Below are 23,690 nucleotides of genomic sequence, written 5' to 3'. Positions count from 1 at the left end.
ATACTAAAGTGTTACCAAGATACGTACTAGTATTGTACTAGTATCGAATAAATAAGTACAAGTATCTATTTAATACTATTATCTAATGAATGAGTACCAGTATCTAATGAAAAAGTAATAGTATTTAAAACTTACTGACCCCAAACATTCAAATGGTTGTGTATCTGTCATAATGGAAATGTGGTAACACTTTTTTTAGGGTTCAATTCTCATTATTAACTAGTTGCTTATTAGTATGCATATTTCTAGGATAATGGCTACTTATTAGTACTTACAGAAGCACATATTAATGCATTATTCTACATTTTTTAATAGCAATACCTAAACTTAAACTTGAGGCAAAAGTCGTAGTTAATAGTGAATGTGTTAGATAAACTAAAGTGTCATAAATGGTAATACGGTCTGCTATAATATACATCTTAAAGGGATAGTTCACACAAAAATGAAAATTCTGTCATATAGTTTACTAACTCTGAAGTTGTTCAAAACCTGTATGAATATTTTCGGTAACACTTTGTTTTAGGGTTCAATTCCCACTATTAAGTAGCTGCTTATTAGCATACATATTACTAGGATATTGGATGTTTATAATTACTTATAAAGCACATATTAATGCCATATTCTGCATTACCATAGTCTACATCCCTTAACTCAAACAGGTAATTTGTCCATTATTTGTGAAAAAAAGCTTTCCCGCCAAACACAGATTTTTCAAGGTTTCCCTATTTTCACTGTTAAACGCTATAGGGCTATTGCAAGCACCCCCCTACAAACAATTGTATGTAAGCAGATGCATATGCAAAATAATGTGATTATTTTTTTGAATGCTGGCAGGGAAAGAGTTAATCCTACTACTACCTTACTGACTGTTAATAAGCAGTAATTAGGTGTTTATTGAGGCAAAAGTCATTGTCAATAGTCAATATGTGTTCCCAATACTAAACTGTTACTATTTTTTCTTATGAAAAGATATTTTGAAGAATATGGGTAACAGTTGAATGGCCACAACGACTTCCAAAATATGGGGAAAAAAATGGGGTTCATTAACTGTTTGGTTACTGACATTCTTCAAAATATCTTCTTTTGTATTCAGCAGAAGAAAGAAATTCATACAAATTTGGAACAACTTGAGGCTGAGCAAATAATGACAGAATATAAATTTTTGGGTGAACTATCCCTTTAGGACAGAAATGTATTTGAAAGGTTTACTGGTGACATAGCAGTTCATTTTGAAAGTGTAAGTTACCTGCAGGCACTCGTTGGGCCTCATCCTGAAAACCTCTGGCTCCTTCTTTAGCTTCCAGGGGTATTTGTGGTTCAGCGGCTTCGTCTTCTGTAGTCTCAGAGTCTACCATAAAGAAATAGGACTTTAGGTCAGATACCACCAACTGAAATGATAACGGATATCAAACCTAGCAAATAAAATAATATTAAGACCATTTGTGATTTTTTTTTACATTCTTTGAATGAAAAGTGTATCACTTGATTATAAAAAGCAGTCGCCACAACGTGATGTGTAAAATAAACAGAAATGTGTTTGAATTAGGAGCATTGTGGGAAATGAGGGAATAACCCACTGCATTGAGCCCAAAGATGAAAACAAACATTACCATAACTTTGCTTCCGACAGGAGCGGAAAACTTCGCTTCCATAGTGGCAGAGGAAAGAAGCAGACAAGACATCACCGTTACCATGGAGACGAATCCCATCCCAGTAAACAGATAAGACAGCAACAAACTGCTGAATGGACACATTTGCACCGTTTACTGGTCAAGGCTGACTTGTACTTGCTACGCAACATCTCTGCCATCTGCTTTTGCTTTGTTTTCTGCGTATAGAACACTTGAGCTTGTAAGGATGGTCAAATGGGCCAAATCAAAATTGCTTACATAAACAATTAGTTAGTAAAATAAAGTCTCTGCGGATGAAATTAAATGATTGAACTTTCAATTAGATTGGATTATTTGCTGATCAAACCCTGTATGCTCAATCCCGCCAGTACACATTTGTGAAAGGAGCAGCAAATTCCCAATATTGTTAATCAAATATTTTATTTCAGACAAGATGAAGGATTTTGAGCCTTCAATTGCCTATTTTTTAATAACATATGTATACTACATTAAGGCAGTTAATTTTGAATTATCAATTTTAAATGAGATCAAAGCTCATTTAGTTGCACAAATGGTACTGTGGTAAATATATGTATTTCTAAACATAACGGATTGTCAGAAACAACATGGTTCATATATAATAATAAAAAATTACCATGAATGGAAATTTTTTAATAAAGCCTGAATGAAATAGAGTGTAATCCAAATTAATTCTGCCTGTCTAATTAATTTTTAAAGCATAATTTCAATTTAAAGAGCTTTTATAGGGAGCAATGTCTAAGATCTCATCACGTCAGTGCAAAAGTGTCAGCAGTTTGTATAAATTGCTTCAATGCTAAGCACTGCTAAGCTTTTTGAATTATTGATGCTGAGATTATAATGTCTTTGTACATAAAGTGAATGGATTCATTGTCAGGCTCTTCTTTATCAGAGAGAGCAGACAGACAATTCCAGAAAATCTGTCTAGCATAACTTCTCAAATCCAAGCACACAAACACAACACTGACTGGCATCTTCAATAATAATAAAAACACAACGATTTATTACAAATCACAACAGGAACACAAATTTTAACAACACTGACAATTCATAAAGATGTACAGTCAGTACTTAAAACTTAGGATGCATCATGATGTAAAGGCTATCTGCTGCATTGGGGAGATGTTTTCAGGGTGTGCAAACTGACTAAATTATTTTATAATTATCATACATGAATAAGAATAATATCCCCATTAGCAGTCATTTATAATAAACACTTCTCTGAGAGGTAATGGGAGCAGTGCAGCAGAGAAGGTACTTCATTTAGGGCACACAATTTAGATCATATTTGTCTGAACTGAGCACTTCCTCTGATGTCGGCCCTCTAGGTGTCCTGATGAGGTCATTGGAAGGCCTTGATCCAGAGATTGATTACAAATTACATATTCAAAGGGATTCTAGATGACTTTTTGAGCTTGCCTCTGAGTATCAAGTGATAGGAATCTCAGGGTGCGTTCACACTTGTAGTTCGGTTAGTTTGGTTCATTTGGTCCGGACCAAAAAACAAAAACAAAACATAATAGTCCTGGTCCGCTTAGCGTTCACACGGGCATTTTTAACAGCGAACCTAAAGTTACCGAACCAAAGGCATAGGGAGACGGTAACAACCTGATTGGTCGGCTTATATGACGTAGGAGCTCGCTTACCGAACATTCAAAACAATGCTGTGTGCGGATTACACGCGCAGGCATTTTATGCGTGTATATATGGCATTATTTTTTTACCAGAGAACTCACGAAGAGCTCATGAAATGTTCAAAACATTCAAAACAACGCTGTGTGCTGGATTAAACGCGATCATTTTATGCGTGTACATGTGGCATTATTTTTACCCGCTGAGAACTCATGAAGAGCTCATAAAATGTTCAAAACATTCAAAACCGCAGCAGGATTTCCTCCGTTGTGCAGAAAAGAGACGGCCGTTCTGTCGTCTGTACCTGCTAATAATGGGCAACACAGGAACTTTGATGAGAAGAGCCAGGTATGCTTTTTGTGTGTTTTTTCTAGCATTTTCGAAACATGCTCGTCTGACCAAATATTGATTAGGCACTTCCTCGTTGCTCCACGTTTGCCCTCTAACGTTAAAGTTACTCATTTTGGATACACCGATCTTTCCGCTTCGTCAAATCAGCTGCATTATGCGTCGCATCTTGTGACATTATACGTTCGGTTTTTGGTCCGTTTACATGTCTTTGGTCCGTGTTGCGTTCATATATCAATCGAACCGCACCAGAGTTCGTTTGGAAGTGGACCGAGACCCATATTTTTAGCGGTCTCGGTCCGCTTGTTTGGTGCGCACCAGGGTTCGGATGGCAGCGTTCACATATGTTCAAATGAACCGCACTAACCGAGCAACCGCACCAGGGTTCGTTTTAATCGAACCAAATATGACAAGTGTGAACGCACCCTCAGAGACTTAGAATTTGTTTTGACAAACATTTGAATGATACTTCTAAAGTTATAAACAAATGTTGCAAATTCTTGGCTGAAGAATTTATAAAAGGCCAAATTAAATGTTTGTCATAAAAAGTGACCATGTTTCTTCAAACAATTTGGACTTAGTCGCTGAATTCATATGGATTCGTTTTATGACCTCTTTTGGTAGTTGCGTAGACTGTGAATGGAGAGCAGAAAGCTTTCGGATTTCATAAAAAATATTTTCATTTCTGTTTTGAAGACTAATTAAATTCTTACGGGTTTGAAACGACATGACGGTAAGTAAATGACGACAGAATTTTCATTTTTGGGTAAACTAACCTTTTAACTAAAACAAAAAAAAAAAATTTAAATAAAAAAATTTAGAAATGTTAGATTAGCGAAAAACAAAAGTACTAAAACTTTTAAAGCTAAAATGAAATTAATTCATTTGAAATAAATTTATAAAAATTGCAATTTAAGTTTAGAGTTAACAGAGTTAAACACTCATGTCATTCCAATCAAAATTTCAATTTAACTTTCTGTGTGGCATCACCAATTCAAATTCACATTTATGAACAAAGGGATATTGCAAGATTAGCTGCACTCTCTTTAAAATCGTAGAGGGGAAAAAATGTATGCGTCCTCGATTATAAACAAAGACCACACATTAGATGACTGACAGACTCTGAAGACTTATCATAAAATCTCTCTTGTAATAACCTGTTATCTATAAAGCCAAACACACCATGAGTGAACCTCCCAAATGTTCGGTTAGAGTGTCCGGTCTTCTGGAAAGAGAAGAAGAGAGAAGAGCTATTTAGTGGTTGCACAGGATGCTTCAAAATGTATGATTATCACTTCAAGTGAGCAAAACAAACAAGCATTTCAAACAGTACACCAGCAGATATTCCCAAAGCTGACTAACAGGAGTGCTTTTGAAATTAGACACTTGTGCCACTTGTCGGTCTTCAAAAAAACATGTCCGTCTTTGCTCTGCTAACCTAGATTTTAAATCATATGTAGGCCATTTGAGGACTGAGAGGCTAAATAAAATGGAGCCAGTTTATGCCAATCCCTGCGTTGGTGTGCTTGCATGTCACCTTGCATTAAACACATCTGGTAAATGACAAGTATGAAAGCATCCAGTACAGCTTAAATGGGCTCAGAAATGGTTGATCTTATTCTGTTACAAACTGTTATTCCCAGCTTTCAAGCAACATACTGTAAGGCATGTCATTTCTTTATCCATTTCTAAACAAATTCATCTTGTTTAGTGAGAAATGTGATTCTCAGCTTCTCTGTATAGCTTCCTATCCAACTATGTTCACAATGGATGACTGTAAACTGAAGCAACACCGAGGACGTATCGGGCAGCGGCTGTCCGTAACTCCCAATCCATTAGTTACAGGGAGAAATGAAATCCTAATGGCCGTTGCACCAGTAATTTTAAACCCTTCTTCTGTGAATCTGTTCCCTAACCGCATTAGCTAAGGACGGCGGCCATCCGTTTCAGAGAATGGAGCCTGGAGCTTTGCAGGGTTGGTGAAGGGGAAAGGCAAATAAAAGTGGATGAACTTTTATAGGAATTACAAGCCGGCCGTTTGAATCCATTTGCTTAAGCTCAACGCTTTCTGCTTGTTGTAAAGAAAAAATGTACAAGGCATTAAAACATCTGAATAATTCATTGGCGAAGGAGGATTCATGTGCACGTGATGTTGGTTAGTTTGTCATTAGCCTCCATGTTTGGCATCTTAATGGACGAAAAGGCTGGTTCCACTCCACCACACACAAGTGCCATGCATTATGCAAAGGATGTGAAATCTTCTATTGCCTTGATTATTGCGTTGACAAAACCTACAAACACTGGAGTTGATACAAGTACTGTTATCGTTTATTTACATGTATTTCTTGGCTAAAATGTTTAAAGAAAGTGTACATATTCCGGTTTTTAGTTAAAAACGGTGTTATGCGTTTTGGCTGTTCATTTAAACCACAATGGCGTTTTGCGGGCCTGAAAACACAAACTTTTAAAAAGAGGCTTCAAAATGTAAACTTCAAAAATGGAGGGATTGTTTGGATGTAATGTTGTCATCTGTACAAAAAAAAAACGTTTCTGTTTTCAGTACATTGTTGTTGTGTGAACATACTGTTATATAGCCTGGATGCCAGCCGAACTCAGCCCCGCCCACAACATTTGAGTTCGGGCAGTACGGTCTGGACTCGATCCATAGAGGAGTGATTATGCCTGAACAGAAACTGTTCAGACCAATGAAATTGTCAGGGTGGGCTTTATACGATGACGGACAGATAAACAGTAACGTAATCATGCACATCATCAAAGGGACTTGGATTGAATTTGTTCAAATCCTAAACGGAGAGCTTGTTTGTATATGCATTCATCATCACTATTTCTCTCAGAAATGATGATCATGTTGGTAAGTAACTGTCTATCCTTAAAAGTTTTTTTTCTTTTTTTACAACGGAAAAGATTGTTTATTCCAATGTGCGTGCAGTCAGGGTTGCCAAGTTTGTACAACAAAACCCACCAACTAATAGGCCAAAACAACAGCAAAAAATGTTGTTTGGGGAGTAAAATGTGTTATTTTGCCAAGGTTGCCTGCTAAAATTTGCATTCCTATGTCTATATAGCACATAATTGAGCTCGCTTTAACCTGCGGACATAGAAAACAACCCGCAAAAAAACTCTGCAAAAAAAAAGTCTTCTTTCCAAAAAGACTTGGCAACACAGTGCAGTTGAGCTCTGTTGACATTTGACCACTAGCATTATGCGTCGCTCCGTTGCTCTGATTGCTTGTAGGTCTATCCAACTGAGGTCTTTCCTGGTTCGGTTGAAACGCCCCATAATTACAGTCCAATGGAGCAGTATCAGACTCATATTCTGACTAGAATTAAGTATGACCACATCAGTCTAACCGTTACATATTGTCTGAACAAAAACTTTATAATTGTAAAATATTTATTCTGTTTATCCCATTTTAATGGCCTCTAGTAAAGCTCACTGTAAAAGCTAAATTTTTGAGGTGTCGTCGTTGTAGAACATACAATGAAAATTACACACAAATCCAGCTGATCTGATCTAAATCGCTAACCCTACATATGATCAATATTAATAGGGATGCGTGCTTTTGCAATCACCATCAATTACAGCAAAGTCAATAAATCCACATAACAACCAATTCCCTAATCTATACTTTAAAGTAAACGTAGTAAACGTACAGAGTAGAGACTCTGAGGATGATGGAATGTTTTAGCTTTGGTTCTCTGTCCCATGATATTCAGAAAGCTGATAGGAACAGAGGGCCCTTCAAGCTTCAATTACATTTTCAAAACTGACACTTATCCAAAATGACCTGCCAAATGCACACTCACTCCTTTGATTTTGAGCAGGCCACTGAGGGAGGATCTTCAGCCAGCCATCTGTGCTGTGAAGAGCTGAGGTGGAAGTAAACATGGACTCAAGCTCTCAACGGTTGACATTCAGTTACTATGTTGTATGACAACATCAAGAATGGCTACATAAAAGACCGGGCTCCGCAACCTTTTTTTTTTTGATTGTGTAATCATTACAAAAAGTAAAGTCATGTTTGTTTCCAGCTAATATGGTAACAAAGATATAATTAAATGGAATATCCATATCCAAAACAGGATGATAACACAAATATATATAACACAATTAATTATTGACTTTTAGCTTGATAAACAATTTTCTTCAGCACTATAATATTTTTAGAGTTACTTTTTTATATTTTCTAAAGAAATTGAGATTGTACAAGCAATGTTTTGCTTGTTTTAAATGCATTGCTATGTGATTACTAAGGTCTTCTGAAATATTTAAGTGCATTAAGTGGTTGCTAGGGTCTTTTGCGTGGTTGCTAGGGTGTTCTAAATATTTTATAATGTTGCCTTCATAGGTACCTTTTCTTCATAGTGATTGCAATTGCCATAATGCAGATTGCATTATGGCAAGATCGATGAAAAAATTATTCCAAGATGGCGGGCATAAGGGTAGAAATGACAAGACTTATTTTCTTTCAAAACAGAACATTATTGAAAAAATAAATTAAAAATAGAATGCATTACAATACACTCCCAAAATCCAAGATGGTGGATGATGAAGGAGTAATATCAATGATCACATAAATACTTAAATTAACACTAACAAATATTGATGATAATAAATATTTAAATCTTAAGTGATCGGTAGAGAACACCAAACCCTATTAAAACTTTGAGTAGACAGCTCACTAGGTTTCAGAAAAGTGCTATAACATTTTTAAAAATATGGCACATTCATAAGTTGGCACCATAACAACACAAGCTGTATGAAACAGAACTGCTTTTGTTGTCCGTTTCTAGCCACTCTATTTGTCCAGACAAAAACCTCTAAGCCCTGCTGGTCAACACCTTGGAGAGCTCAAATTATTTTTCATGTCAGCCCACAACATAAGCATTCATACAGGATGAATCAAACACCTCTGGGCAACAGCTCTGGCTGTTTTGATGCAACATTTTTACCTTTTTGGTCACCAGGTAATTTGTATGTTGCCAGGTTAGGCACAGATTGAAGTCTGATGAATGCTGCCAGGCACTATTTAATCTGGGTTACGGTATCTGCTTTCTGCTCTAACTCCACTCTTTCAGCCCTGAGCGAGTGGGCTATTTCAATCTCACCCGGTCTAACTTTTCATTACTCTTGCCAATGCAGCAAGTGAATCACTTCACACCTTAAGGAACACCGCTCTCTCAGCTACCCATTGCTTTCCCTAATGTTTGTGAGTCAGCAGGGCAGGTTTAGAAAGAACGTTGGGAGCTCACGTGATTCATGACCCCGTCTACACTGCCGACTTGGCCACTCTATTGATACTACTCAAACGTTCTGGTTAAAGCTTTATTATTCTAAACCTCTAATACCATGTCACTATGCAAAAGATGTCAGCGATGTTAATCAGAGGTTTTACATTGATGGTCATAGTGGTGGTCTATGTTTGGTCTATGGTGGTCTATGATGGTCAGTTTCTGAAAGTACATGGACAGAATTTATTTTATTTTTTAGCTTGACACTGGAATAGTACCCTTCATTGGCACACATTTATGCCTTATTTACCCATAAAAAGTGCAATTAGAACATTAAGGGTTTTTTTTAAGGTAATATTTCAGGCTAATATGCACCCTTTAGGAGTAGATAAGACACAAAGGTATATTTGAGGGTTCAATCTTTCCCGTCGCAAATTCCGCCATGTTGTGAGTGCAACTGGGAAATGGGAGATGAGACTCTGATTGGTTTATTGCACGTTACACCCAAAGCACACCCATGACTCATTAAGAGACTAGGTACAACCCTTAAGGACTATGTGTCTGCCACGCATTCCGGTTTTTCCGTCGTTAAACTAGCAAGAGTGGATTCGGACACGGCATAAGTGCACCTGCGACATGCTGATCTGCACTTAGATCGTTAAAACAGGGGCCCTTATATGCTTCCTTTGGGTTGTTTTTGGACTTGTTTCTCCAGGAAGTAACAAGATTTATCTTCATTATCTTCAATCTTTCATCTCCGCTTGCTTGCTAAAATTAAGCCGTTTCTATCCGAGAAGTCTCTGGAAGTTACAATCCATGCTTTTATTACGATTTGGCTGGATTATTGCAACGCCATCTATTATGGTATATCAAAGTCTCACATTTATCGTTTACAAGTGGTTCAAAATGCAGCAGCACGACTTCTGAAAGGATGTAAAATATGTACAAACGCCACTCCCCTTCTGAAAGATCTACATTGGTTGCCAGCTATCTGTCTAATTTACTCCAACCCTATAATCCCTCATGAAACCTAAGGTCTGAAGACCAAAACTTACTCCAAATTCGAAGAACTCGCTTAAAGTACTAGGGTAATAGTTTTTTTATGGCTTGTCCCACTTTATGGAACAGCCTTCCAAACCACATTAGGGCAACTTCTACCCTATCTGCATTCAAATCTAGTCTTAAAACATCTCTTTTCATTTGCTTTTAATAGATTGTTGCCTTGTTTTTTTTCTCCTTTGATCCTTTTATCTATCTATCTTATGGTCTTTTTATTTTGTATTGTATAACACTTTGGTCAGCCTTGTTGCTGTTAGTAAATGTGCTTTAAAAATAAACGGAATTGAATTATTGCAGTTTTTGATAGTGTAAGTTGTACGCTGCAGTGTGTTGCAAGAGAGCACAGAATATGTGATTTATTTTGCCTTGTCGTGCAGTATTTTCACATTCAGTGTGAACAAAACCATCTGGTTACACTATTTTAGGGTGTCCTTGTTACAGTGTAATTATAGAAATAAATACTGATTATTAATTAACTAAATGTAGAACTTGTATGGTTAGGTTGTTCAAGTGTGACTAAAGTAAGTAAAGTAAAGTAAGTTACACAAATAAGACTAAAAACTCAAGATATAAAGAATGCACACATTTAATAATTTATAGCCACCTTTACACTGCCCAGTGACTATAACTGTCTGAAACCAAATCCAACTGCCTTGCTTCATCTCTATCCAGTCAGTCAATTTACAGACAGACAGACTTTTAAGAAAACTGAGGCAGGCTTAATGTCATGTCTAAGGGTCTAGATTAAAACACATTAGAATATATATCCGATATATCCTTCAGGAAATGTGAATCTAGTTATCTTTAGTTCTTTTGCTAATAGCAATGGGATATCCTGTCTCCCTAAAACACATTAAATGGGGGAATGAAATAAAATGACATATTATTCACATGACAGGATAGAAAATAAAACTACCATTTAGCCTACATCTGAAACTATGACTCAGCCACCTGTTCGGTATCTGTCTGGTCTCTAAGCTACATCTCTGCCCCATCCACCCGCTTGTCTCCGACTGCCGACTAAGATCCAATTATCCTTTTCTTTTACCCATCCCCCTCTCCTCTCCTTCACACCCACTTTTTCTTTCATCTTCACAAGGACTCCTATCAGCCTGAGAGGAAGAGGTAAGAGCTCGTCCTGCTCTCACCTTCTCTCACCTGTAAAATGTCACAATGACTTATTGTCAAAAGAAGGACGCTCTTGCGCACTTACAGCCAATGGCAAAGTGATGGTGTGCAGATTGCTCATTTTCGCTTCATGTGCCATCCAGGGAGGGGGACATGGTTCGCATTTTGACCTGACCGTCTATATATAGAGAAAACACCACAAAAGATTGATCATATCCAAGCCAAACAAACCTAAATATTACATTTTGCTATTTAAAGGGATAGTTCACCTAAAAATGAAAACTGTCATGTACCCACTCTAATGTTGTTCAAAACTGTATGCATTTCTTTTTGTAAAGAATACAAAGAACACTGGACCCCAATGACTTTCATTGACTTTTAAAAAAAAAAAAATATATAATATTTTGTGTTCCAAAGAAGAATGCATTATTGGATCAACATGAGGGTTTATTTTATAACCTGACGGACAACAACGAAACAGAATATCATTTGAATATCGTAAGATTTGTAGTGGTGAGCTCTTTTAACTTGGACCAGTGAGTAGCCCCTAGCAACCACCTAGGAACACACTAAAAGCACCTTAGCAACTGCACAGCAATATCTTGGGAGAAGAATTTCAACAGACATCTAGTTCTGGAGTGCAATAAAGGTCTGCTGATGTGATGCTGTTTAGCTGCAGTACTGCGTGTATTAAATAAAAGGGAGATTTTTACATCATATTTCAACTCTGTTAATGCAGTGAAGTGTGAGGTAGTCAAATTTACGATCTTACAGATCCCTAGAAATATGCATCAGGGAAAAATCAGGTGCTGCTGCAAGCATTTCTGTTTTATTGCACTTGGACAAGAAAACAACCTACATGCTGACTTGCCATATGTCTTCTGTAGTGGTGCAAGATGTAACAATACGAGTCATGGCATTATCCAGTGCTGGTTTCAATATAAAACTTTTCTATAATAAACATTATCTTGGATTTCCGACCCACTGAGAACCCCTTTAAAAGACAGCAAAGTACCAAGGGGGCTGTCATCTTTGTCCGGTTCCTAGCCTGAACCAGAATGCATCAGAATACAATAGAGTTTAATGAGCTGTGGACAGTCACCTATTCAGCTGCAATCATCCTCATGCAATTAGCCAGATGGGTTCCGTTTGTTTACAAGAAAAGGGTGGGGCGCAGGAGTGCGAATGAGCGCTAACAGCCCTAAAGGAGGGAATTGGGTCAAGCCTCCCTCAGACGGAGCTCACTGAATGACAAAGCCCACACATATGGGTCAAACTCAAACTCCCAGCCAGTTATGAGTCAACATGCAAGGCAAGAGCAATAAGACATGCAACAACTCACCTGAAAGCGTTTCTTGGACCAGATTTTCTTCATGGCTTGGAGTAATCCTGGTCTTTTGCGCTTAACCGAGGTTGGAGTGACGTTCTCTGGGAGCTGGGGATTCACGGTCAGACCCGGTGGTGACCTGATCGTATCGGTCGCATGATCCGAATCCAGCTTGGACTGCTGAAAAAGCCACTTAAGAAAGGAAACGTACCCAACTGACTGGTGAATCACCTGCTGTAATTTCTCGGAGAACAAAAGTTCTTTCTCAAAAACTTGATTTTTCCGTGCATTCTCCCTAAAAACTCATTTTTGTATAATGAAGTTGTTCCGCTGCAGATATTACGCCGCTGTTCTTTAAGCTTAGGCGGCAGCTCGAACTAATACTATAATAAAAAAAAACATTCGAGAAAAAATGAACCTCAGTAGTCGACACCCCCTCAGTGCTTCAGAATTCCCAGAGGCAAATAATCAGAGCTGGCTCTAAACCATCGAGTTGACCAATAAGAGCACAGAATAATAAACCCAGCCAGCAGCAGCGAGCAAAATATTGTGTGTGTGTGGAGAGGTAAGCAAAGAGCGAGCGAGCAGGAGAGAGAAAGGGAGAGAAACCACTAGCCTGCACCGTTTCGGGGGAAGGGAGGGGAGAAGACAAAAAGAGAGAGGAAAGGAAAAAGAGAGAGAATGAGTGAGAGAGAGAGCGAATGATTCAGTCCTATAGTCTTGCACTGAGGGATGCCAGTTGGCAAATCTATTTTCATGTCCCGTTTTGATTTTCCCCCCTTTTTCCCCCCCGCACTTTTCCCATTCTGTTATGCACCGACACTGAACGTGTCTCTCCTGCCCAGCAGCAGCTTCAGTCGGGAGTCTCCTCACCCACTGCCTTCGTTTCGTATTCAGGATCAATGTCTGTGACGTCAGAGCAGCCTCCAGTCGATGGTGCCTTTTTTGCAACCCACCATTGGCACATTTTAAAAATACACATTTTTGTCTCCTCGCCTTCTTTGCCCCCAAGGTACAGGTGGGTGGCATGAGCAAAATCTTATAAAATGAAAAATCTGGGTGTGCTTGGCTGAAAACCGAGACAGAAAATGCTTTTTAAAAATTATTTATTTCTTATTTGAAATGGGCTTTTGTTAGCCTAGAAATCTAGACGCACCCTAGCGGCAGCAAATCTAATCTGCCCGCGAGTGTCGTCTAGCAACTCTCAATACCCTTCTGAGCTGTAAACGCCAAACTCTTGTCAGGCCAATTACGTCGTGTATAGAGTCGGTGGGCGGGGCCATAATGAAGACGGCTGAGTTGCGTTTGCGTGCTTCTAGTAAACACAGAATCTGGCGAACGGCGGTCATTCGAATCAGCTTTGACCGCGACTCTGGAAGACTTGGAGTTAAGCTTTTCTCTGAGAAAAGAACAAAGAACGGCACTGAAGTCATTCTTAAAAAGGGAAGATGTGTTCAGAGTTTTGCCGACCGGATACGGCAAAAGTTTAACGAGCTCTGTTTCACCTTCGTTGCTCTGGTTGGTGTAGCTCTATCCTATCGCGTGCAGAGGGAGTTTGAAAGACAACCATTTATCCCGCCCCTCGGATTGAGCCCTGTCTATGGTGAGTTTCCAGACCAAACATCTTGATGTGGGTCTGGCTTGTCAGGCTAGGCTTTTGTACTATAATTGTATTAATATTCAACTTGTTAATGAAAATCAATAACTTTAATCATACTGAATTTTAAACAAACCAATCAAATAAAACCAGCACTCTTTTATTGAAAAGTAACTTTTTCTTTTAAAAAACGTAAGGCGCAGGTAGTGGAATGGGGGTAAAAATGTAAGTTAACTGATTTTAATTTGAACGTTGCGTCATGCATAAGACGCTGCATAGAAATATGTCGGCATGTTATTTGAGCCACTGAGCTAAGTGCATGTGCATAGAGCGGAATATTGAGTGGAGCAAGAGTGAAACCTGAGTGTTGGACACTGACACTAAGGGTACGGCAGCAAAAAAACAAAAATACCATTTTTGGGGGGATAATTTTTGGAGGCCGTAATTTTGGTGCAGCCCTAAAAATGACTCATTCCATGACTTATCACAGTAATAATAAATAATAGATTTTATTAAATGCACTTTTCATTCCCATCTCAGTGCTAATTGTACATCAAATTATAGGTTCATGTTGAAGACATAAAAAAAGGTGGACCCACTTTATATTATGTGGCCTTAAAGGACAACTCCGGCAAAAAAAAATTCTATAGACTGTACTCACAAAGATATAACGATCAAGATAAACTTAAAAATTCGCCGGAGTTGTCCTTTAAACTGACCCACACCACCACACCGGTCCCTAACTCTAGGGAACCACTTTTGGTGCCAAATAGCACCATATCTATAAAGGTGCTCTATAGCACCTTTGTCAAATGGTGCTATGTAGAACCCATAAGAGGTGCCATATCGCATTTTATTTCTTCCTCAATAATGGTGCTAAACGGCACCAAAAGTAGTTATTTGGTGTGTAAAGAACCTTTAAAGGTCCCGTTCTTCGCGATTCCATCTTTCAAACTTTAGTTAGTGTGTAATGTTGCTGTTAGAGCATAAATAATACCTGTAAAATTATAATGCTCAAAGTTCAATGCCAAGCGAGATATTTTATTTAACAGAAGTTCCCTTTCAAAGCCTACAGCGAACGGCCGGTTTGGACAACAGCAGTGTAGGGATGTAATGACGTCACTAGAACCGTTTGTTGACTAACCCTCCGCCCACAAGAACATGCAATATAGGGGCCGTGGTCTTGTTGCTCTCCCACGTGGAGAAGAGCGCGCATTCAGCGCTTGCATCTCCCCGTTATGGTAAGAGGCAGGACCTTTCCGGGCAAAGTGCGCTAAGCTGCTGTCCAATCACAACACGGGAAGCGCTGGCCCAATCAGAACTCGTTACGTATTTCTGAAGGAGGGACTTCATAGAACAAGGAAATCATCAGGCCGTTTTTAGGACAGAGAAAACAGCGCTGTACAGATAAGTCAATTGTGTGAAAAATACTGTTTTTTTTACACGCGAAACATGAACTCATGTTATATTGCACACTGTAAACATAATCAAAGCTTCGAAAACACGCGAAGAATGGGACCTTTAAAGGGGCTTGAAAATGTATTTGTACAGCAGTGGTGTACTTTGTACTTTCTTTGGACACCACTGAAGAACCATACAGGGGCTTAACAGGTTCTGTATATGGTAACAGTGATATAGCACTTCAGTCATCCCAAAGAACTGGTGAAGAACCACTGAAGAACCACTGAATCACCCAGATTTGGTGCTATACACCACTTGAAGTGGTTCCCCTATGATTACAAGCCAAAAAAAAACCTTTTAGTACAATATAGCACCGTTTTTTTAGAGTGTACCACTGGCATAGAACACAGCATACCTGCCTCTATGCAAGCATCTATGCAAACTTACCTTACACTATTTACAATAAATAAATACATAAATAAATAAATACACAGCAAATCAGTCCTGATCTTGACTTGGTCTGGACATGTCATTCTCTGTATTTGACATTATTACACATTTATTCCTCTGACCTATAAATATCGACTAAAGCAGTCCTTCCAACTAATAGCTTCAGGAAGACATCTATCTTGGTATAAATGATATATCAGTACTCATATTGTTGCATAGAATATCATCATGCAGCAGAGCCCTATAGCTGAATGTGTCTAAACATTCCTCTCATTTCCCTCTCCAACGGTTCAAAATCTAATTAATTGGTGTATTTAAGTTTATTAAATGGTTTATTAGAATTTGCATCCCATGGACAAAAATCAAATATCTTTAATGAGAACACTGAGGCAATCATGTGCAGCTTTAGATTTGCATAATGAAATCATGAATTAGTCTTGCACCTGCGACGATAGCAAAGGGGGTCAGGGAGGCATATTGATTTTGAGCGCTTTAATTTCACAAAAGCACACGATCCATAACTCTACTACCAGTACTGCAGAAAGTGCATGTCGTACAACAAAAACACGCTCAAAAAGACATTGTGAAACAGATTGTGGTTTATGTGGCCATTGAAATGGATTGCCCTTTTTCATAGCCAAAGTGCTCTCATTATACAGACCAACGCCTGCTGAGGGAGAACATCAAGGGGGTTGTGAGAGAGCCACACACCCCAGACATTCCCTTATTCGTTCTCATTAGCTGTCACTGCTTGTGTCTATAATGACCCAGGTGGATGGTTACTTTCTTTTATTCCTGTAGTATTGTCCACACCTGGGTCTTTTTGTTCTAATGCACTGCATGTTATGCCAATATGATTATAATTACCAACAGACTATACTGAGCTCAGAATTGGGTGCACAAAAACACATTATCCACATATAAAAGCTACATATCACTGAAAAACAGCTTGTTCACAGCCATGTTTATTAGTTTTTTGATCAGTAATAAAACAATTCTTTTGTAGCCAAAATTGGCCCTGTTTATATATTCACAAGACACATTCCTTATTAAACTGCCTCAAACAACATTCATTTTCATCTGATATCACAAATCCCTCTCATTTTTCCTTCCCATTTTAACCACTCACTTTCCATGAGATAACAAAAGTAAAATGGGTTAAAATTGGGATGCAATATTAGATGTATTTTTTATCTGTATTAGCCAATATTGCATATCAAATTGTGAATGTAATATTTAAATTAACTACCATCATTTAGTGCTCATACAATCATTAATAACACTAACTTAGGTTTAGATTGTTAACATTATAAGGAACAAAGTTTTACAGGATAGACATATATTTGTTTTCAAAAGTTTTGGGCCAGCATGTTTTTTTTTTCAAGTGAAATAATATCTTCATTCAGCGAGGATGCATTAAATTGATCAAAAGAACACCCTTAAAAATAAAGGTGCCAGGAAGAACTTTGGTTCCCCAAAGAACCGTTTTGTGAAGGGTTCTTTAAAGAACCATTTTTTTTCTAACCATTTTATAGTCTAAAGAAACTTTTTGCACTACAAAGAACGTTTTGTGCAATAGAAAGGTTCTTTGGATATTAAAGGTTCTTCATGGAACCATACACCTTGGCAAAGAACCATTCAAAAAGCTTTATTTTTAAGAGTGTAAGACATTTATAATGTATGAAGTTGTATCAAGTAAATGTTGTTGTTTAACTTTCTATTCATCAAAGAAATCCCACAAAAATATGAAGTATCACAATGTTTTTTTAACACTGATTTCAAATAAATGCAGCCTTGGTAAGCATAAGAGATGCATTTCAACATTACAGGTGGGGGGAAAAATGTGTATACAAACCCAATTTTTTAAAATTTAGGTAGAGTATATTACTTAATTTGCAACATTTCAAGTTGTGTAAATGAACGTTAATGCAACATTAATAGATAATAATTAACCATGCCCAATAGTACATTTATAAATCAACATTAACCTAGATTAATAAATACTGTAAAATCATGTTGCTCACAGTTGGTTGATAACTGATGAAACAAATTGAACAAAATCAAAATTGCCAGAATGTTCTGATAAATGGGTGCATCCCAGGCTGGACTGGTAATCTGGCATACCGGGCATTTGCCCGGTGGGCCGACGCACTTTGGGGCCGGTTGTGTTTGTGTTTTTTTTTGTTTTTTCACTGACAACATGCAGCGACAGCGGCCATTGGTTTGTCTTCTGAATTGACAAGCCAAAGCGAGAAACCTCCCCTCCATATTAGGCGCTTTTTTCTATTTATTTATTTATTAGTATTTGAGCGCATGGAACTGCAAAGGTGAATATCCGCACAACGCAGCCGCTGACAAACGTATGCTGCGTTTAAATGCTTCTCTATACGGCACTTTGACTCCGAATTTTGTTTTATACAATCGTATGATATGGAAAAATTACAGGTTCTGTGGTGAATCAGCTGAAAACAGCCGCGAGCATGTAGCCTATTCATGACGAGGTAAAGTGGAAAACGGCAATACACACAAACGCTTCACTTAAGCAGAACCACGATTTACATTGCAGCTAACAGCCAAGAAATATGGTGTTTTGGAAGAAACATTTATTAAAAATGGTTATATATTACTTAAATTAATATTGCAGAATATAAATCACTTTTATAGGGCTGTTTTCGTATTTTCTACAGGTGTTTACATTTGATTTACTTACAAATATAATAGTTTATTATATATGTTTTAGTTTTAGAAACCATATAATGAGGAGCAAGGTTTTTAAAGTCTATGTTTTTTACCCTGTGACTACCATGATCTTACATTTAAATGAAACTGGCCTACAGTTAAACTACAGTCTATAAAACAGTTTTAAAGTCTGGATCCCATGAATTAAGGGCAATGCTTTTAACTTTTTTTAATAGATTTAATGAAATTCTCATGAAAGATAAATCAGTGTCTTACTTAAATGATGTGTTAACTCTTGAAAAATATGATTGTTCAACCCAAAAATGTGATTAAAAAATGTGATACATTTGACCTGTATGTCATTCCAAACCTAAATGAATTTATTTCTGTGCAGCATAAAATAAAATAATTAGAGTCTGTTTTTTTGTTCATACAATATTCAAATGATAGCCTAACCAAGATGGCTTGGTTGCCAACATTCTTCAAAACATCTTATTTTGTGTTTCACAGAAGTCTTGTGTTTAACAGGTTTGGAAAGACACGAGATTGAGTAAATGATGATAGCATTTAAAAGAAGTAAATTTACTTTACTGCATCCTAGCTCAAAATCATCAGTGCTTTACTGCCAAGGGCATTTCTGTGTGACAAAAAAAGCAATACTAAGTTTATCTACATTTGCATCAAATTCTATAATATCTATCATTATTTGTCCTTGTCCTAGTTTTATTTATATACTCCAATTTAAGGCCCCAACCCCAGCAAAAAACATTCACGGGGAACTCATGGGCTGGATGTGCTTGGTATGCCAGAGCCGAATTTTAGCCCCAGTCCAGCCCTGGGTGCATCCCTAATTAGAATGGCATTTCATGTTGATTTTCAAACTGTTTTTCCTCAGATGTGAGATGCTTGTTTTGTTTCAATGATGTGAACAGCAGTGTTACAAACTAGACTGTCAATTGACCTATAGTCTCATTCTAAACACATTTTCTGTCTCTCTCTTCTGTCTCTCCCTTTATCTATCTCTTCAGCCCTTGCTCTCTTTCTGACAGACTGTGGTCAATATCTGAGGGACCAGTACAGCTCTCTTCTCCTTGTTTCATGGATCTCATCGATCGGTCTTAAGAACAATTACAAGGCTCAGCTCTGTTCCACTGGTGTGTCACATATCTGACACACACATTTGTGTTGTTTTCACCTGTAAAACTCCCACATACCTCACTGGTGCTACAGACGCGAGTCATGTAGCTGAAAGCCAATTGTTCCAATTTAAGTTTTTTTTTTTTTTTTTGTTTTTTTTTAACAATACAAGCACCCCCTACACTACCATTCAAAATTTGATGTTTTAAAGAAATTAAAGTGTTAAAAAAATTAATTATGTTAATAAATGAAGGTCCAAGGGTTTGGGAAGAGCTTAAACATTCAGTCCCATCAATCATCATTACGAGCGTACTATATAAGCAGTAGATACTGAATCATCACTACCCCCCTCCTCCCCATCTCTTCATCTAATTCGCTCTTTCTTCCAATGTGCAGTATACTTTTATGGGAGGTGGTTTAATTCTGAGCTCAAGCAAGCCAAGATAGTTTACAATTAACATTTAAGGCTAATTTGAATAGGCAGGCAAACTCATGAATTACCAACCCTCATGTTGTTCCAAACCCGTAAGACTTTCATTCATCTTCGGAACACAAATGAAGATCTTTTTGATGAAATTTAAGCGCTTTCTGTTTCTCCATAAACAGCTACACAACTACCACCTATACGCTTCAAAAAGTTCATAAAGAGATCGTAAAACTAATCCGTATGAATTGAATGGTTTAGTCCAAATTTTCTAAAGAGACATGATCGCTTCATATGATAAACAGATTGAATTTAGGCTTTCATTCACATATAAACATTCATAAACTCACACATCAGTTGTGGAAAACCAAATCTCAAGCAAGTTCGCTTGATGTGCGAGAACAAACGGCCGCGTTTACACGCACTTTTCTTTTTTCACATTCACTTTTCGGCCGATTATGCCTAATAAGCCGACAATGATCATGGTCATGTAAACGCCAGTAACCCGTTTTCTTTTATCGGAGTAAGGTCATAAACGGCGTAAGCATAACCCAGTCAGGACAGTTAGTTTTTTGCCTCTTACCTCGATTTCGCGCTGAATATAAACGCATTAACCTGCTTTCTGTCGGCTTATTGAAGTGCGGATGTGCTGACAAAAACACAAACTTACAGCAGATTGAAACGCATCCAGACAGAGCGAGCTAGTGTTTTGCATGAAATAAGGACATATATGACAAACATAGACTATTTTAAGACCCAGAAAATTATAAAGATGCTTTTCTCATTTTCTAATGCAGCAGAAGTAGAAACGCTAGGTTCAGTCAAAACGCTGCATCTCTAACTGCATGAAAGAATAATATGAGCCGTAAATCTCCCGCTGACATGGTGCACGCTTTATTTAACAGCACAACTGGAATACTCGGAGTCAGATACAGACATTATTATTTTTGACGTCACTATACAAGGAAATAACCCGGTTTATTAATAAAGTCATGTAAACGCGGTTTACTTGCATTGTCAGTTTACTGGTTTGCATGTAAATGGGGAAAACTGATTATTTTAATAAGCTGATATTTTTGCGTTATCAGCTGGTGTGTCTGTAAACGCACCCAATGAGGTTCATTCTCGTGTGTTACGCAACACCACTGAGCTTCCGTAAGAACTAATGAGGTTCCTTTTATATTTAAAATATGTTAAAATTAAAAATTAATTGTAATAATATTTCAAAATATACATTTTTAACTATATTACATTTTACTCTATTCTTTAGGGATGCACGATATTGGATTTTTGCCGATATCCGATATGCCGATATTTTTCAGCTCATTTTGGCCGATGCCGATACCGATGCCGATATAGGTTTATTTTTTCCCTTTGTTTGGAAACAACACCATTTAGAACAAAAACTATTTTTTTTCATTCTGGTTTCAGATTTCTGAGGTATCCTTACTAAAAGGATTCTTGTTGAAGATAAATAAATGTTAATAAAGTTATTTTTATGATAAGAGTATATTAAAAGCTCTGAAAATAACAATAATAAAGTCAGTAATTTTTCACCCCAGATGCAGCTGTAACCTAAATATTGTATTTTTGGATTTAACGTTTGTGCACATGAAGTGGGGGTGGCATGACATCCATTGATGCTGTCTTTTAATTCTACAATTATTGTAGAGCTCCTTGGATTATTTTTCATCATCCATTTCGTAAAATTGTATTACAGATTAATACACTGTATATAAAAGTATTTAATTTACAAGTGTCATGCTTGTGATTTATGACATCATTACTGATTTGTTTATTCAGAACAAGAAGTAACTTCAATTTATTTGTGTATTCTACTTTTCATTGTATTACTGTAACAACAGCGCCTCCACTACATGTATAAATATATAGCGGTCTAGCTGGAGGGCACTAGGACCTGGAGGAGCTTCTGCTGCTGTGGAGGCTGCCGCACGCGCTAGAGAGTGGGGAGACGCGATTGGGCTTGTTTTGGGTTCGTTTTGTTGTGAAAACGTGGCAAATCTGCTGCTGACGGTCATGTCCTTCTGTACGTGCATTCAGAAATTCAAGGCAGCATTTAAATACAGTCAATATAAATCACTGTACATGCAATGTATTTTCTTGTTATCACTTGAAGAATGACCGCAGTGCTGACATGGTCTTATCGCTGTAGCACTCCTTGCACACGTGAGTTATTGCAGGCGCATATCAACACCATATCATATCGGCAAGGCATATCGGCATAATGTTTTCATATCGGCCGATGCCGATTTTTATATTTTAAGCGTTTATCGGCCGATTCCGATGTTGTGCCGATAATATCGTGCATCCCTACTATTCTTGGTCAAATAAATTCAGCCTTCGTGAGCGTAAGACATTTTCAAAAACATAAAAAAAATTGAGTGGTATAGTACCCCATAGTAAAAGTAAATCATAAGACAAAGCCTCACATAATTAGCTTGACATCCATGCTCTTATGAGGATAACCTGAATAACACTGTGACATTGACCCAAAGGAAGGAAGAACGGTAGTGTAATTGCATCTCGTTCAAGTTTGTTTTCCAGGATGACTCATTTTAGCACTTTCAAAGAACAGCCACTTTGAGTACCAGACAGGCTGTCTTGCAAACTCTTCACTCATAGCTGCAATCGCCCAGCGGGCAGTGAAATAATGGCTTCCTATCTTAATGTGAATAGTGCACTATACCAAGTCAGAGTTATGTAAAAGTGATTAAAGCAAGTAGCGAGTCGTCCTCCAGGAGTCAGACCCTCCAATAAGGGACCAAGTCCCCACTGCACATCCACAGTTAGATCAGCAGGGCTTCCCATTTCCCTCTCCCCGGGGAACCATCTAATGAAATGTGGAGCAATTCCAGAAGCCCTACAAGCACAGTGTAATAACCAAAACGACTCTATTTAACAAGAACAAGTCACATAAATAACAGGGCCTGGGCACTTCTGCAGTGGATTTACATGTGTGCTTGTGATGGGAGTCATGCTAAAGGAGGAAGATCAAGTTATTTATAAAAGTTATTTACTTATCTTTGCTTTATGAAACAAAATTAATTGTTCCGAAGCATCTGAGTGGGCATGCGATCCATTGGTTTGAAAGGGCATACATTTATAAAACAAATGCTTAGACATTCTAGAAGAAAAATATTACTGTGGTTGGAACAACATGAGGGTGTGTAAATTATGTTGATTTTAATTTAACCTTGTCCTGGCCTAGACATGTCTAATGAAGGATGGAGCCAGACTCCATCATGTCTTCAATGGTGCTGCATACTGCAGAATATAATTTATTAATTCCATTCACACACAATCTGCAGTTAAAAATCCTTCTGCCTCTCTGAACTCAAATTTACTTGCAAAATGCCAGGCTGCAAGAAGAGTGTGTATGTAACTGGGGTGAGATAACACTAAAAAGGCATTAGAGGAAACCAAGAAAATGGAGCGATATCTCACAAAAAACTACTGTTGCAGTACCATAATACTGGATATACAATGCACTCTGATATGTACCATGATACTAAATTATGAGAGGGCAAGATTTTTTTGCTTTTAAAGAACTCCCTCATCGTTATTTGATCAAAAATACAGTAAGAAT

The 23,690-nt window shown here is 37.6% G+C and overlaps 1 protein-coding gene across 8 annotated transcripts in view; it reads right to left on the bottom strand.

The window, feature by feature from the left end:
- The window catches only part of spegb (striated muscle enriched protein kinase b), a 108,775-nt gene that overhangs the window by 57,828 nt on the left and 27,257 nt on the right, over positions 1 to 23,690 (bottom strand). For 2 of the 8 annotated variants that reach the window (XM_067444359.1, XM_067444355.1), the window contains one exon: positions 1,247 to 1,348. Coding sequence is in view for 4 of the 8 variants with exons in the window: in XM_067444355.1 (XP_067300456.1) it covers positions 1,247 to 1,348 (102 nt within the window). In the remaining 4 variants the exon portion in view is untranslated. The other 6 variants (XM_067444356.1, XM_067444357.1, XM_067444358.1 and 3 more) reach the window with 6 other exon arrangements.

Source organism: Pseudorasbora parva, chromosome 5 (assembly GCF_024679245.1).
Source record: "Pseudorasbora parva isolate DD20220531a chromosome 5, ASM2467924v1, whole genome shotgun sequence".
NCBI classification, from domain to species: Eukaryota; Metazoa; Chordata; class Actinopteri; order Cypriniformes; family Gobionidae; genus Pseudorasbora; species Pseudorasbora parva.
Note: the sequence above shows the minus strand (reverse complement) of the source record. Positions and strands in the feature narration are given on the sequence as shown.